This window comes from Passer domesticus, chromosome 7 (genome assembly GCF_036417665.1).
Source record: "Passer domesticus isolate bPasDom1 chromosome 7, bPasDom1.hap1, whole genome shotgun sequence".
Lineage (NCBI taxonomy): Eukaryota > Metazoa > Chordata > Aves > Passeriformes > Passeridae > Passer > Passer domesticus.
The window spans coordinates 50,575,224-50,590,203 of record NC_087480.1 but is presented as its reverse complement, the minus strand read 5'-3'; the positions used below and the strand labels follow the sequence as shown (position 1 = coordinate 50,590,203).

Here is a 14,980-nt window from a genome sequence, read left to right as displayed (position 1 = left end):
TTTTAACAGAGAATGCATTGTGGAAACAACTTCTGAGGACTTGAGTGAGATAGTCACATCTTCCCAACTATTTTATATTTGTCCCCTTCAGCTGGGTAATGACAAAAATGCAGAGAAAATGGGAAAAGTAAAGGTACTACCCTTTTGAGAGCTGCGAAAGACCTTACTGAAGACAATCTCTACAGGCTGCACAAGGAGAGCATAAAGCATCATAAATCCATGGTCACCAGACTAATTCTGACTCACAAAAACCTATAATTTCATAATAACACTGCAGTTGCGTCTATCTACACCTTGATTGAGTAGGATAGTAAAGCCACTTTAACTATTTTTTTGTTTAGTTTTGTTTGGTTAGCCAGATTGAACAGGTTCATTATGTATATGAAGTTAATCAGTCAGTTACTGACACAAACTTTCTGATGTTGCTGTTTCCAACAGATCCTTGCAGAACCTAATGGAGCAATGAAGATTACAGCAGCTGTAGAGTGGAATTGAAGAACACCTTCTGCACTGTGAAATTTATGCAAAAAGCCTCTCCCTTCAGTAGGGCACTGCTATTTACAGAGTCCATAATTAAATAAGTAACTGAATTTTTTTTTTAAATGAATGAATTTGATAGATGAAAAAATTTAAAATACTGAAAGTTTGAGCTATTTGGGCACAATTTCATAGACAACCATATTCGTGTTTTGCCCCAAATTTCTTTAGGAAATATGCAAAATTTGCTGAGAAAAAGAAAATGCATTTAACATATCTTATGCCCAATTGTTTTATAATAAAACCCAATTTCCTATCAAGAAACAGTTTTGATGGGAGATTTGCAAGCTGCCCATTTAGGAATTTAGGTATTTAGGAATTATTATACCAATTTAGGTATTTAGGAATCCAAAGTCCTATCTAGGTTTCTTCTGAACTAGTCTCCAAGGATCTCTTACTGCATTATTATTTTCCAGGGAACTCTTTTTCCTGAGTAACTGTCTTTCAAAGTATTTTACTTAAAATATATTAGTTCACAATTTCTCAGATGGAATTACATTTGTTTTGGCTTTTATGGCATAAATCAAATCTCCCTGAGAAATAAAAAGTCAAGTCCTGCCAAGATTAGCTAACAAAATTTGGATAGTGATGTGCATGTTTCAGATTTACAACTAACAGAGGAGGTTGTTTTTACGAGCTGTTTGGGATTTTATGTAATTAAATACTGGCAAACAATGGGCTATGGAAGTAAAGGATTTATTTCACTTACAGACCTTCACTCAGATTACTGGGTTGCTGAATTAAAGGAATGTGTATGGTACCTTGCTTCTACAATAGCATTTCCTCCTGTTATCTCGTTGAAAGGTGCAAACTGGTGGATTTCTTCGACATCAGCTTGTGTAATTACAGCTTCACTACGTGTGTATTTAATTTTGTAATTGTAAGTAGCAGTTGCACGAGAATTCTTGTTCCTCTTTATAATATAAATAAAAAAAATGAAACAAAGAAAATAAAAAGTCAGTGAACTTTGAAATTCTGTGACTAGAGGCTATTACATCACCCACTTTAACTCATTTGTTTTCCAGGGCTGTTTTGTTCATTGGCCATAAGAGCAATCAATGTGAATTCTGTGCACTCACTTCCATGGGAGAGGTCAGGCATTCTGCCTGTCTCCATTACTTTTGCTGCTAAGAGTTGTTAGCTGCTTTTTCCTTTTCCCAAATTTTAGTAATTGGTCATTCCCTCGAGAAGCAGACACATTTGTCTGAGGAGAGCAGCTGCATGAACCACAACATTTTTTATTTCAAAGACAGGATTATAATAAAATTCAGCCGTACCTGTTTTGAATAGCAGAAAATGGACATCGTGACTATTTTTTTACTCAGCAGAGTTTGTGAATTAACTCATGCTGATAATTAATGGTTTCCAAGCCAGCTAGCTTGAGCTAGCTCAAATGTGCGTGCAGTACATTACAGTGGGCAGCCCAGACCTCTGCTTCTCTCTGGGATCATTTTCATACAGAAAGAAAATATTGACAACTGGATACAGCAGACCTGATTTCCCCCTCATTTTTAGTATTTGAAATTAAGAGATCATGTGGATTTCGAATAGTGCATAAGAACTTAAAATACTTGTACATAATACCACTCTGATTTACCTGCTGGCAGGTCTTGCATGGATGAGTGTATGCTGAACCTGTGACAATTTGAACTTTCTTTTCACAGCTGTCCAGGTCCTTGGATTTGGTCACATAGACTAGGTTTGCTCTCTTGTTTTCCTGGATTGCATATGTTGTGTTACAAATACCTCCAATCCCAGCCTGGCAAAAATGAGAACAGGATCAGAGAAGGTTAATATTACGCAAAGCTTCACTTCACCACATGAAATTTCCTGTTTAATTCTGCATTTTCAAAATTACTAATGGAAATGAATGCTTTATTTTTCCTTATATTCTTCAGAAGCAAAATTATGATGATCATTACTTTCTTTTTTACAAGTACAGATTTCAGTAAGCCAAATCAGTGTTATACAGAGAGATCTAAATCTCCCTAAAGTTTCACTTGGAGCCTCAGAAAAGGGGAGTAATAATTTTCAGTTAGAGCTGTTGATTATGATATATGTTTTGAGAAAATATTAATAAAAAAGTGTCAAAATAATTTGATCATTCAGAATGAAATCTTAACAGCAAAGTATTTCAAGGTTGGAGATGACATTCTGCCCTCAAAACTTGCTTTTACAGAGACCTTACAATTGCCTATGGAACAGGCCTTGCAATATCAGGTGATCTGTCACAATATGACCAGCAATAATTAAAAAAAAAAAAAATCAGGATAACAGAGTTTTGACTGTGGGTCTTCTTGAGTTCACAGTTTTAGCTGAGCTCTTCAATAATATTTTGAGCATATACATTTATAAGAGCTTTTAAGTCTCCACAGTCAGTGAGATTTTTGTAGAGGAAAAATGCTAGATTGCATTTTAGGAGGAAGAGTTATTTTCCTGATTTTTCTATTATTGTTATTTATAGCATAGCTAGTGCAGAGATCAGCTCTGGGCTATGTGAGAGCAGAGAAATGGTCACGTGGTGTTTAGGAAGCAAGATGTACCCACTTCATCTTCAGCTTAACAGAATTCCCTGAGACACTGAGTCTTTGGTAAAGGCTCGAAAGAGGAATTGCCCAAGCTTTCTGGAAGTCTTGCACTCTGCAAATACAGGTGTGGGTCTCTGCACACTGCAGGGTGTGGTGGGGATCTCCAGACTTTAAACAGGAACACCTGGCCCAGAGAGTTCCGTGGGATGGAGCAGACTCCTGCCTAGCTGAACTTCACGGCTGTGTGAGGTTTATGGCCAGCCCAGGCACCCTGAACCCACAGGATGGGATGCACACTTTCCCAGGTTAGTCCTTTAAACCTCTCTACAGCTCAGATTTTGGGACTAATAATGTTTATCTTCCTTTGCAGAGTGACTCAAGGTTGTCAAGCATGGGTGCCAAAGCTCATTAATCAGTTGCTGTCTCAGAAAAGCAAAGAAAACTTGGAAATTATTCCAGAAGGTGAAGTCACATCTATTGCGTAGTGGTGAGAGTAGAACATATTGCTAACTGAATTAGAAAGAATTAAGATGTGAAACTAGATATGAGAAAATAGTGTTGCAGAATATCCAACACCACCACACGGATTTTTATGTGCAGCAAACAGTGTGCAAAAAATTAAATCATCTAGCTCCTTTCCCAGAAACATCTCTACTTATATAAAAATAAATGTAAAAAAATTAGAGTACTCTGGTCTGTAGCTCAATAAAAATAACATGAAAGTATAATAATTTCAAGACTTTTGCTGATCTCTGAATTGAATGTAGTCTAATAAATGTAAATACGGTTTCGGAAAAACTAAACATATTGCAATTTCTGTGGTGAATAGTAATATCAGATGATTGACCTTGACTAATATATAAAAACTTGAAAAACAGTGGAAATTTCAACTGAACATCAACTGCAACTGTCAAAGTAATGTTATGACATGTATACTATTTTCTTCCTAAAAGAGGAGCTAGAAGAGATTAAAGTATATGATTGGTAGAAAAAGTCAAATTATTGTTATTATGACTTAAATATTAAACTCTATTTTCAAGCATGTTTTATACAGTGTTCCCATTTTAAGTAGGTTTCATCTTTTACAGTTTATTTTCTATGGAATCACAAGCCAGATTTTCTAAGGGTTTAATTCTGCAAATGTATTTTCTGAAATACTTTCATAAACCAGTTTAAAAATATGCTCTTCTGTTGTCCTGTTTAAGTATATCTCCACCAAATGTTGTCCCATATGAAACTTAATCATGAATTCCCAAGCTTAGGTCTTTCTTATAAGTGAAGTTCATGTCAAGGGTGAATTCAGAAAATGCAGTAGAAGACTCTGAAGTGGAAGTTTATTTATTTACAAAGGTGCCACAATGGCCAAACCCAAAACTCACCTCCTGTAGACTGTATGAATGCTGCGTCTTCTTTATGCTCAGCTCCAGCACGTTCATTATCCCTCTGTAGATGTTCAGACCATCATCTGAGACAGAATCAGGAGCCATAATGTTCCCAACGTGGCCATTGCTGTACTCAAACTTGACGGGGTTACTGAGCTGCCCAGTGAGGGCCTGGGTCAGTTTCAGTGACCGTGAGAACGAGCTCGTGGGCCAGGCACCGTTGTACTCTGCGGCTTCGATCGAGTGAATCTAGAACAAAGAGGGAATAAAACTCCTCTTTCAGTTTTTTTCCCCCAGTTAACTTTTTTTCAATACACATAAGTATCTAGAACTTTAATCACGTCAAAAATGAGCTTTTAAATAACACAAAGCTTCTTCAAAGGGGAAACTTAGAAGTTGTCATTTAGCATAGCTAAATGTGTCGATACAGATATTTCTGTGCATAAAAGGAAAGAGAACACTGCAAATGGCTGATATTTCCATATCCACTGCACTCTGTTCTGTTTCACAGACAATCCATATTGCCAAAGGTTGACTTGTGCAAAGAAATGAGCCAGAGAAGAGCCACATGCAGCAGGTTGCTACCCAAAAGTAGTATGGAAGACTTGCAGGAAATTGCAGGAGAAAGTTAATGTTGCATAAAGCATCATTAACTCCTGTTGTGAACTCTGTCATTTCCCTCACTGGGGTCACAGAGCGCAGGCAGCAATCTGAAACTAATAAACCCGTGGCCTCTAGGCCAGCCAGACATGCAGAATTAGTTTGAGCAGTGGACAGCAGGTTACAGAAATTGTCCTTCCCTACAGGTTTTGCTGTGGAACCAAAGGCTGAGGCACTGGCTCCAACCCCACCCTGCACTTCACACTCCAGCCTCAACATGGGGCACATCCAAACAAGTAGAAAGTTATGCTAAACTGTGCATAACTTGAAAAATTCCTACCCCATGGGAACGGGCATGTTTAGCTTAGTTTCTCAGAGGACCCTTCCCTTCTATATATTTTGACAATTTAAAGAGACTTTTCTCTGACACCTCAGGCTGGCGATGTGGTGCAAGACACAGATTAATTTCTCAAAAAGCCACACAACCTAAATCCTCATACAGCAAGTCGCTGGAGACTGCACTTTCATATTTATTTTTGTTATTGTTGGTGGAGATCACTGCCAACCCCAGTAACTGAAGCTTACAGGGAAGGCTGCTAGAGAGTAAATCCCTCATGCTGCCTCTTGGACATGCTTCTGGCATATTGCATACAGGCAGGTTTGGGACTGCTCTGCAGGGTCAGGGCGAGGTAGTTTTCCCCAGCCCTTGGGGCCCAGGCAGGACTTAGGCTGTCTGCTTGGTTTTGAACACAGCTGGCAATTCTTACTTGTTGGTTTGTGATGAAAAAATTGTCAGCTGGAAACTGCCCAGGAAATGCAGCTTTTTGTTTGGGCTGAATGTGAACTAGTAGGCTGCAGATGAAAGTTTAATTCCCTGAACCATCCCTCCAAACTGTCTAATTTAAATATAACAGCAGCAAAATAAACTTTTCCCAGAGAAGAAGGGAATAAATGTACTATTACCTTTAGCTTCGAACTTGCACAAAAAGTTAGGGTTTTTTTCCTTTTCTCCTTTCCTTGCCTGAAATTATTTCTGAAATGGAAACTTTTCACAAATGCAATAACACCAGTAAAATTATGTTAGAAAGTTTTAGAGAACAGGAGTCAATTTTTGGTGAGGACTCACCCTGGCACACCAAGAGCCATTTAGGCAGGAATGAAGGAGGATCTGGGATGAGGACAAGACTGCTTCTGCCTCTTTTCCGGCAGGGAAGCTTTCTACTTACCACTCTTATTTATTTATTTATTTATTTATTTATTTTTTTTTTTTTTATTCTGAAATCCATCCCCTTACAAAAGCAATATTTTCCATCTAGGTCTATTATAATTTGAACTTACAAAAATACCTAATAACAGCAGGCTAATTCAGGGTGGAAGGCTACAACATTTACAAGCACTTACTAGACAGCCACCAGTCTTTTTAACCTAAAGTTTTCAATATGCCAAATTAAAGTTTTTAAAAATAACATTTTTCTTCCCTGCATACACAAGACTTAATGGAGTTTGTGTAAAGCAATTGAGGTGTGCATTTCCAAACAATCATTATAAGCACACATAGGCTCCTGTTAAAGACAAAAGTGTATTTGACATCATGAAAACCCTCAGTAATTACTCAGCAAGCAGTAAAAACATACAATTGAGGATGACAAAGAATGTCACTCAGGACCCCTCAGAAAAAAGAAGGATGACATTAATTATGCTAAATATTGAATCATATGCAAATACTGTTGCATGTTTTATTGCCTTTTGTCTGCTGGTTATGAAATCAGTTGATTAAATAATCTTAGGTTGTACAGCTTGAAACAATTGAACTGATCTAGTAATAAATAATTGTGCATTTCAAATTACATTCCATTGTCTCCCTGACCACAAAGCAGAAGAAATCCTTCAAGCCCAAGGTTGGCTTGAGCTGAGAATTACCTTGCAAAGTGCAAATAGGATTTAGGGCACTGTATAAAAAATAACAGTGTTAGTTACATTATCCCTGAGTAAGCACTACACACGATGAAACCTAATAATTTCACATAAGCTTAAAAAGGAAACTAAGTACGATGAGAATTTTACCTTTCAAATTGAATACATTTTCTTACCCTAATAAGACAAAGTTTTGGCTCAATACCACTAATTTCCACTTTACTTTTTATTCTTATTCCAGCTCTTGCAAGTCCTTTCTCTGGAAGTCCACTGAGAAGCGTGGTTTCATAATCAAATGTATAAACCTTGTTTTCACTGAAATCGGGTTCTGCAAAGAAATGGTTCCCATAAAATATTATACACAATATACAGAATATATTAAAGTACCTGCATTAGAATGTATGGAACAAAAAAAGATGAATTTGTTCATTTTTGCATTGCACCTGAACTAAATTAGCTGTTGTAAAGCTATATTAAACATTGATACACTTTTCAGATTCTATTTTTAATTTCACTCATTATAATTATATTAGTTGATAGGAAAATTACTTACGGTAATTAAGATGCTGGCTCCCTGAAAGAGAAGAAAAAAATGAAGGAATAAAATGATACAGAAAAAAAACCTAACCCCAAAATGTTAATGTGCTGTAGTATGAAAGGCTATATCTCATCTTGCACATATAGCATAAACCTTTCTAATTAACTTCTATTTCAGTGCCAGCCAAATGCCTTTTTTTTCTTTAAACAACAAAAGAAGTAATGAAACATTTTTTCTACAACGTGTTAAAGTTTACATCTGCCAGTGAACTATATGTAGGTTCTGAAACCTTTTCCTTTTAAATTCCTCAAAGTAGATAAGTTAGATACTCACCCACCAGGGTTAAAACCAGGGCTAATATCAAGCCCCTCATGATGGGGATAAAGTAAAGGTGAATGTGATGGGTTTCTCTTTTATAAAGGCATGTGATATCACATGTTTCTTTTGGCACGTTAGTTTGACAAATAAGTGTATTCTAGAATGCATATTGATCAATCAAAAAATAAACATTTCTGAGGTCATGAATGCTGACAACTTCAAATCCCCTCATGATTTCAGCTACCTTACTTTCTATATAGTTCACCTTGTTTGTGAGACCTTTGAAATTCAGCAGGACACCTTGGCAGGTATAGGCTGGAAAAGAGATTTAATTTTAAAAATATCCTGCTTTCTATTTTCCTCCATTTCTCTACATTTTATTTTTACAGTAAAAAACCACTAAAATTAAAATTATACAAATGTAGTTCCTCCATCATAACTGAAATAATTTAGCTTTCTTCCAGCCATGTCTTTAATCTCCTGACATTTTACTCTTCATGAGGTTCACTGCTTTGGAGACAAACCTTGCTCACATTGAAACTGTACTTTTAGAGGAGAATTTGTGGTTGATTTTACATATTTAGGCTTGAGACACCTTAGAGCTCATAGGCATGCAATGAGAAACTGCCTTTCCATGGTATCTACCACATCTTGTTACCCACACCTGGAAAGACAAAACTTGTGAGTAAGACCATCACATTAACCTGTGCTTAACAGTGAAAGTTTATACTAAGAAAACAGGAGGGAAATTAATACCTTTGTTTCTAAGAAGAATCAAATTAGAAGTGAGTTAAATTTCCAGCAGGACCTCAGTGAGTTGGAACCATTGGGAACTTCCCAGTAGGTTCTCATGGGGCTATTTCTGCTGTCACTCTTGGGGAAATATATCCAGAATTTCCCACTTGTAGGAATAACATTTAGATCAATCCTTAGCAAAACCATGTCAGGAGGGAGTTTGCTCTCTAACTTCAGTTATATGTATTTTTTTTGCAAGTGTTTAACATTTACTTTGAATTTAAACTTGTCTTTTGCTCAAATGATAAATTAAATATCATGTAAAAAACCACCTGCATACAAAGGTTACTGAGGGGGCAGGAAGGAGAGCTCAGGAATGTATACCTGGTATTTCCATGAGGCTGTGGAAGGTGCAACACAGCAAACACTGTGCTAAGTCAGGCAGCCAGGCTTTATCCTCCAGGAGGGGAACAAAGATTTCTCTGCTGGTGCTGTCCATCAGGGAGGAGAAGGGTGAAACCTAAACCCAAGTCCTGAGGTCTTCACCTTCGGGCCTGAAGACACATTTACTGCAGGCCCCATCAAACAGTCCTTTACATTATTTACTTGGAGTGATGCCACCTGACTGAGGAGTAATGAAGTTCATTATTGTGATGCCAGGGCACCTGGGCTGGAGTCAGGGTTGCAGTGTCCCTCTACTCCATCATTCCTCCACCAGGCATCAAATGAGGATTCCTTCACTACCAAGACCTCCTGAAATATTGAGTGTTTTAGTATCACAGCTTTCCTTCATGAAGGGAGTTATACAGAATTGTATGGGTAGTCAGACCTTCCCTGAAATGAAATCTGTCTGGTAAAATATTTAAGTATATAGTAGACATATGAACCACTAAAAGAGATTAATAATTATGTTTTTGTTCAGTGTGAGCTCAGGTGGTGAAAAATTAAGTGCACACAGATTTTCCTTGATGTTTTCTCCTAAGGCGCTATGTCCTGGGAGCTATGACAAGATACACTATGTTTGTGAGCCCTGTGAAATTCAGCAGCACACCTTGGTGCTGTGAGATGTAGCCAGAAACATCTTTACAAACAGCTACATTTTTTGCGGCCAGAATGGAAGTAAATGCACAGCAGCAATGTAATACTGTAAGTGATAACATGCAAAACTCGTGCTTCGCTCACCCTGCTCATCACTGCCACAGCTTGACCTCTGCAGTAATATTGTGCTATCATATTGAGCTCAACTAGCTCCATTCCACAGGGCAGAATGTATAAGATAAAGTACAGAACTGTATGAGAAAGAATATTTATTTAAACATTAATAGCTCATTGAAAATACTGTGTGAGGAACACATACATATTGAAAAAGATCTACAGCATTTTTCAAGATTAAAAAAAGATTTATAATTAAGGTGTAACATGAATAATTTTTTTCTAAATGGGTAGTGAAAATACTGCATTTCTTTTTTCTAATGAAGTACACTGAATATAAGCTTACAATCACCATGTGGATACCTGATTGCTAAAATAACAACTATAATAATTAAGATGGTGGAGGCTGCCATTTTCTCTTCATTTGCAGCATGTACTCTCTCTTTTTAATAACTCCTCTCTACCCAGGCTTGTTTCCTTGGGGGAGAAAAGAAAGTGATCTCAGAATTGTTGTACCCATTATTGCTTTAAAGGAACTACAGAATAAATGCAGTAAGTAGAGAGGAGACACAGCTAGAGTTTGAGGGTCACAACACTGAGCTCTAATCCTTTCTTCAAAGTAGACACATCATTCCAGCTAGTTCTGAGGGAATAAACAGGAGATCTATCACTTTAAGGAAATGGATAAAAGGAGAAAAGGTAAGAGGTACACTTTTTAAAGGCAACACAATTTTTCTTAAACTTTCAACAGGTCATGTTAATGGAAAGAAAACACATGAAAAATAAATACTCCACAATCAAACAGGCCCTCCACAAACAATTTCCAAGTGCCTAATTTGGTTGCAGAGGAAGGAAATTTAATGTGGGCAGAGGCTTTATACACAACCTGTATATTTTCCTTTTTTCTTCTTTTGGGCATAAACAATGAAGAAAAGGGATTGTTAAAAAGCAATGGGAAATATCTTGGGATTTTTTTTCTTTTAAAGATGAAAATATATGGTGTTGACTGTTGCAGAGAAGGTGATGGCTGTATAAGGAGTGCAGTAAGAGGAGGTAGACTGCTTTGATTTTACAGGGCACTTGCACCATAAATGAAACATGAATGCAGCCTAATTAACCTGATTAGAGCTATTGCTTCTACACAGCAATTGTCTTTACATAACACATTCTGCTTGAGTAACAGAGTCTTATTATCTGCTGTTGTACTGCCACCGATAGCTCTGCACTCCCTTGTTCTGTATTCACATTGCTGAATTATGGTGCAGTGATGCCATTTCCATCCTGCTAATGTATAGCTTAATGACAAGGCAGAGATTAGCCAAACAGCTCCCAAGCAACCACAGCAGGTTAAAATAGATATAATCAGTTGGCTAGGCAAAGAGACTTCTAGCCTTCAGTTTTCCTCATTTCAAAAGGTTTTTTAAAGGAAGCTTCACACCTATTTCATATTTAACATTCACTCCTTGAATTTTTTGCTCAAAACATTCAGCATTTGTAAGAGTGGCACAGCCTACAAGATAATGCTTGATATTCTCTCCAGAGACATCGTCTAATGAATGAGAATGTGTTAGAGGTTAGGCTAAATTGCCATATGCTTATTCTAGTACATTCACAAAGGGATTTTTTTCCATTAGATTGCTTTAAAAGGGGTTTTGTGGTTTTTTTTTTGACTGTTATCCCAGTTTGATGCTGGCACACCACCACTGGGGTGATAACGGTGGGAATTGGATACAAAGTTTAAAAACTAAAACAGGTAGAAATGCTATTTATATGTTGTCTAGCTTTTGATGTATGCATGGTTTGAAAAATACTGTTGGTCTAGATTAATAGAATAGCTGTAGAATTTTATTTTGATAAATTTGCTTTTTGCTAATATATGCTACTAAGATAGAACCACATTTTGGTGCATTTTGTGAAGTAGTTGTTGGGACTGCTCCTAAGGCACAGTGTGCATTGCCTGTCATTTCCAGATAAAAGAATAAAAGTACAAAGAGGAGTGGGGAATCTAACTGACATTCTCAATCTGAAAACAGATTGTTTTGATACGACTTAGTTTTACTAAGAAGCTCAAAGGTTTTTATTTGTATTCAAATATGGAAAACACATTCTGAAGCCTGACAGTCCAACACAGTGGCTACCATCACTGGCTCATCAGCCAGCATACTGATTCAGTGGCTTATGGATTTTCCCTCCCCATTCAGGATATGCTATTTCCCAATAGCATATTCATTCAGTAGGGTTAAATGTTAGACAACTTGTATCTGAGGTTTGAGTCACATCATATTTGAGGAGTGGTGTTTGCTATGTAATTCCATTGCACTAGAAGATAACTAATAAGTTTATCTTAACCCTTAGACTTCATGGTCACAGAGTGATTATCTCCTGTGGGGTTGCTGCTGACAGGAAATCAGGTAGCCCTGAAATTCCGCCGTGTCAGGAGCCCAGCTCAGCCACTTTGGGGATGAAATGGTGACGGCACAGACAGGACACAGAGCTCTGTGCCTGCTCAGCAGGCTGAGGCGCTGCTTGTGACTGCTTGCCTGGCTCTAAGTGTCATGGCTGGTAACTCACCCGAAGGGAAGGACACTTGTGTAAGGTTTATTGTGATGAACTATGGCTGTAAAAAGTGTGGGCACTGCTGCAGGGAGGTGAGGAGAGCCCACACCACCCTGTGCCTCAGGATGAAAGCAGAAAGAGGGGGAACACCTTGTTTAGCCAACTCAGCATCACAACCCTTTTTCAGGGGGCACTGTGAACACACAAAACAGCTGCTTCCACTTCAGAAAACAGCCCATGACCCTCTGCTGTACTGCATGAGGATGCCTTTCCCTGGAGGAACAATGCCCAAGTCAGTGGTGGAAGAATTTTAAAAAGAAGGAAATTCTCAAGGCTTTTTTTTTTCCTTTACAACAGTCCAAGTGTATTACACTGCAAAACTTCAGATTCATCTGAGAAAGGAATTGGGCTTATCTTTTATTTTCAAAATGTGGAGCTGTAAAAATATATAATGATTTCTCAAAGTTGTTACTTATATTGTGGTCCCATCCAAAACATGCAAAATTTTTTAAAAATGAAGGGGAAAGCAGATTTTTTTCTTAGAAGTCAATATTATCAAGTATAATGATTTTTTTTGTTTTGTTTCATAGACCTTCATCTTAGTAACATATTCCTTTACAGCACAGTACCACTGCAAGAACAGGATGGGCCTGGATCATTCATCCCTTTCTAGTGCCTGAGTAACAGACAGGTTTATGGTGTCAGGAGGAAGCTCACCGTGAATTTACTCTCAGTACAGAATATGTGAGGTGAGTGATACCTTAGTTTCACAGCACTGGGTCACTGTGACATTAGGTCATGGGTCAGATAAGATAAGCTGTGTGTTATTCCTAAAGAAGAAGCAGATAATATCCAGCCAGTTCAAACAACAGGCATTGACTTTACCCTCACAAAATAGGTAAAAAAGGCAACATCACCTACCAGTATTTAATGAATGACTATGACTTCCAAAGTATAAAAAGCCTAATCATATACAAATAAGAACACATTTTGTTTTTAAGTTAGTGTGAAAGTTAGTTCAGTAATAAATTGAGCACCATGACTCATCAGTTTAAAAGAAAGTTGCTACAGGGTTAGTCCCACAACAATATGTATTAATCATAACATTTTCTGAACAAGACAGTTACAGATAAATAGAGCACTGATATTCATACCTGCTTATCAAGGACTGCAGCTCTATGGTTCAGCATTGCCCATAAAAATCAGAGGGCAAAAAAACTCTTGAACACACCTGTAGCTAAGGCCATGAAGATTTAATTTAATCCCCCTAGTATAAAGAATTAAGGCTGAACAAATTTGTATATCCAGGAGAAGTTGGATCTGGATGGATCCAGACCTACTGTCTTGCACACATACACAACTGCATTTTCTCCCACCTTGCAGAAAATCTCTTAACCATTTGACTGGGAGCAGTTCTAACACTTGTGATAAAGGCTGTCTTTTCCTGCAAGAAGAACAAATACCACTAAAATTCTGCTCTCCAGTGTGATATATGCAGCCTTGATGTGTAACTGCTCAAATTCTATTTTCAAGACTTTTAAATATAAATGTAGGAAAAAGATAAAGGCAGGCCCCTGCTCTCTACTCTCTGTACCCTGCACTGAAGTTAATGGTATCTGTTCATGGAGTTTAACTGGAGCTATATCTAGGTTATGCTGACACTAATTTGCTCTTTGAGAATTCACTGTAACTTCAGTGCAAACACTCAAGGAACAAAACAGTTCTCAGTATGAATAGGGTTTGAAAATCTGCTCTAGCATGGATACCTCGCAGAACATTAAAAATGTTATATGAGAAGTTTATTTCAAAAGCCATCCATTTTTAACTGTTCAATTAGTTTTTTATAATAATACTTAAATTAATTTCCTTTTGCTCACCTTTGGAAGATTGTTATTTTCTTGGCTTTCAAGGGCAAATAACTGGAAAAGAAACTTCTAAATTTAATTTTCAATGAATGCCTGCACTGATCAACAAATAATGTCAATATCGAAACTAAAATTGGACAGAGTTATCCATTTTTTTAATTCTCAGAGAAGGCAATGGAATGAAGACAGAGAGATTCCATGGATATTTGCTAGGAGTTTTGTCTTGTTGGCTTTCCTTTCCCCTCTGAAAATTTATTTGTAATTCAATCACTGTCTGAATTTCTTCTGTAATAAACTGATGTAGCTCCAGTTAAATGGAATTGGGTCAGTTTACTCCAGCTGTGTATTTAGTATTTTACAGCTTTTAACATAGGAAGGTGTTGGTTGATGCTAACTTAGTTGCCTGTTGGAAAGTCTCTGGTAAAACAAGTTCCTTTGAACTGATTATTAGTGCAAAAAGCCTCTAATTGAGAACTTATACTGCAAAACACAAAGAACCATAAGTACAATCTAGTAAATGATTCAAGCATTCCTATTCATCTTCCGAGAATTTCTGGACACTGTGACATGAGTGAATGAAAATTTGTCTTCCTCTTGATTTAATGATTGATTTAAGATCTTTCCTACAGCAAATAAAACCACTTGGATTCACATACCTGTGAGTTTTCTGAAGTGAATGTTAATTTTACCACTCCATTCTGTACTTGTGCACTTTAAAATATATGCAGCATACACCACAATAAGATGTAATCAATATGTGCATTTAAGCATATATATTTTAAACTCCTAATTAATTACACAAACATTTTATACCACTTGTGTTCTTAGTCCAGCTATCACAGGCATTTACACTTA

At 37.2% G+C, this 14,980-nt stretch overlaps 1 protein-coding gene across 4 annotated transcripts in view; it reads right to left on the bottom strand.

Moving 5' to 3' along the window:
- Positions 1-14,980, bottom strand: part of LOC135305165 (vitellogenin-1-like) — a 72,037-nt gene that overhangs the window by 35,409 nt on the left and 21,648 nt on the right. For 2 of the 4 annotated variants that reach the window (XM_064428527.1, XM_064428529.1), the window contains exons 2-7: positions 8,937-9,177; positions 7,515-7,535; positions 7,138-7,289; positions 4,445-4,696; positions 2,135-2,296; positions 1,299-1,450 (exon numbers count right to left, since the gene is read on the bottom strand). In XM_064428527.1, the coding sequence (XP_064284597.1) occupies positions 1,299-1,450; positions 2,135-2,296; positions 4,445-4,696; positions 7,138-7,289; positions 7,515-7,535; positions 8,937-9,051 (854 nt within the window). In that variant the 5' untranslated portion in view covers positions 9,052-9,177. The remainder of the gene's footprint in view (positions 1-1,298; positions 1,451-2,134; positions 2,297-4,444; positions 4,697-7,137; positions 7,290-7,514; positions 7,536-8,936; positions 9,178-14,980) is intronic. The other 2 variants (XM_064428531.1, XM_064428528.1) reach the window with 2 other exon arrangements.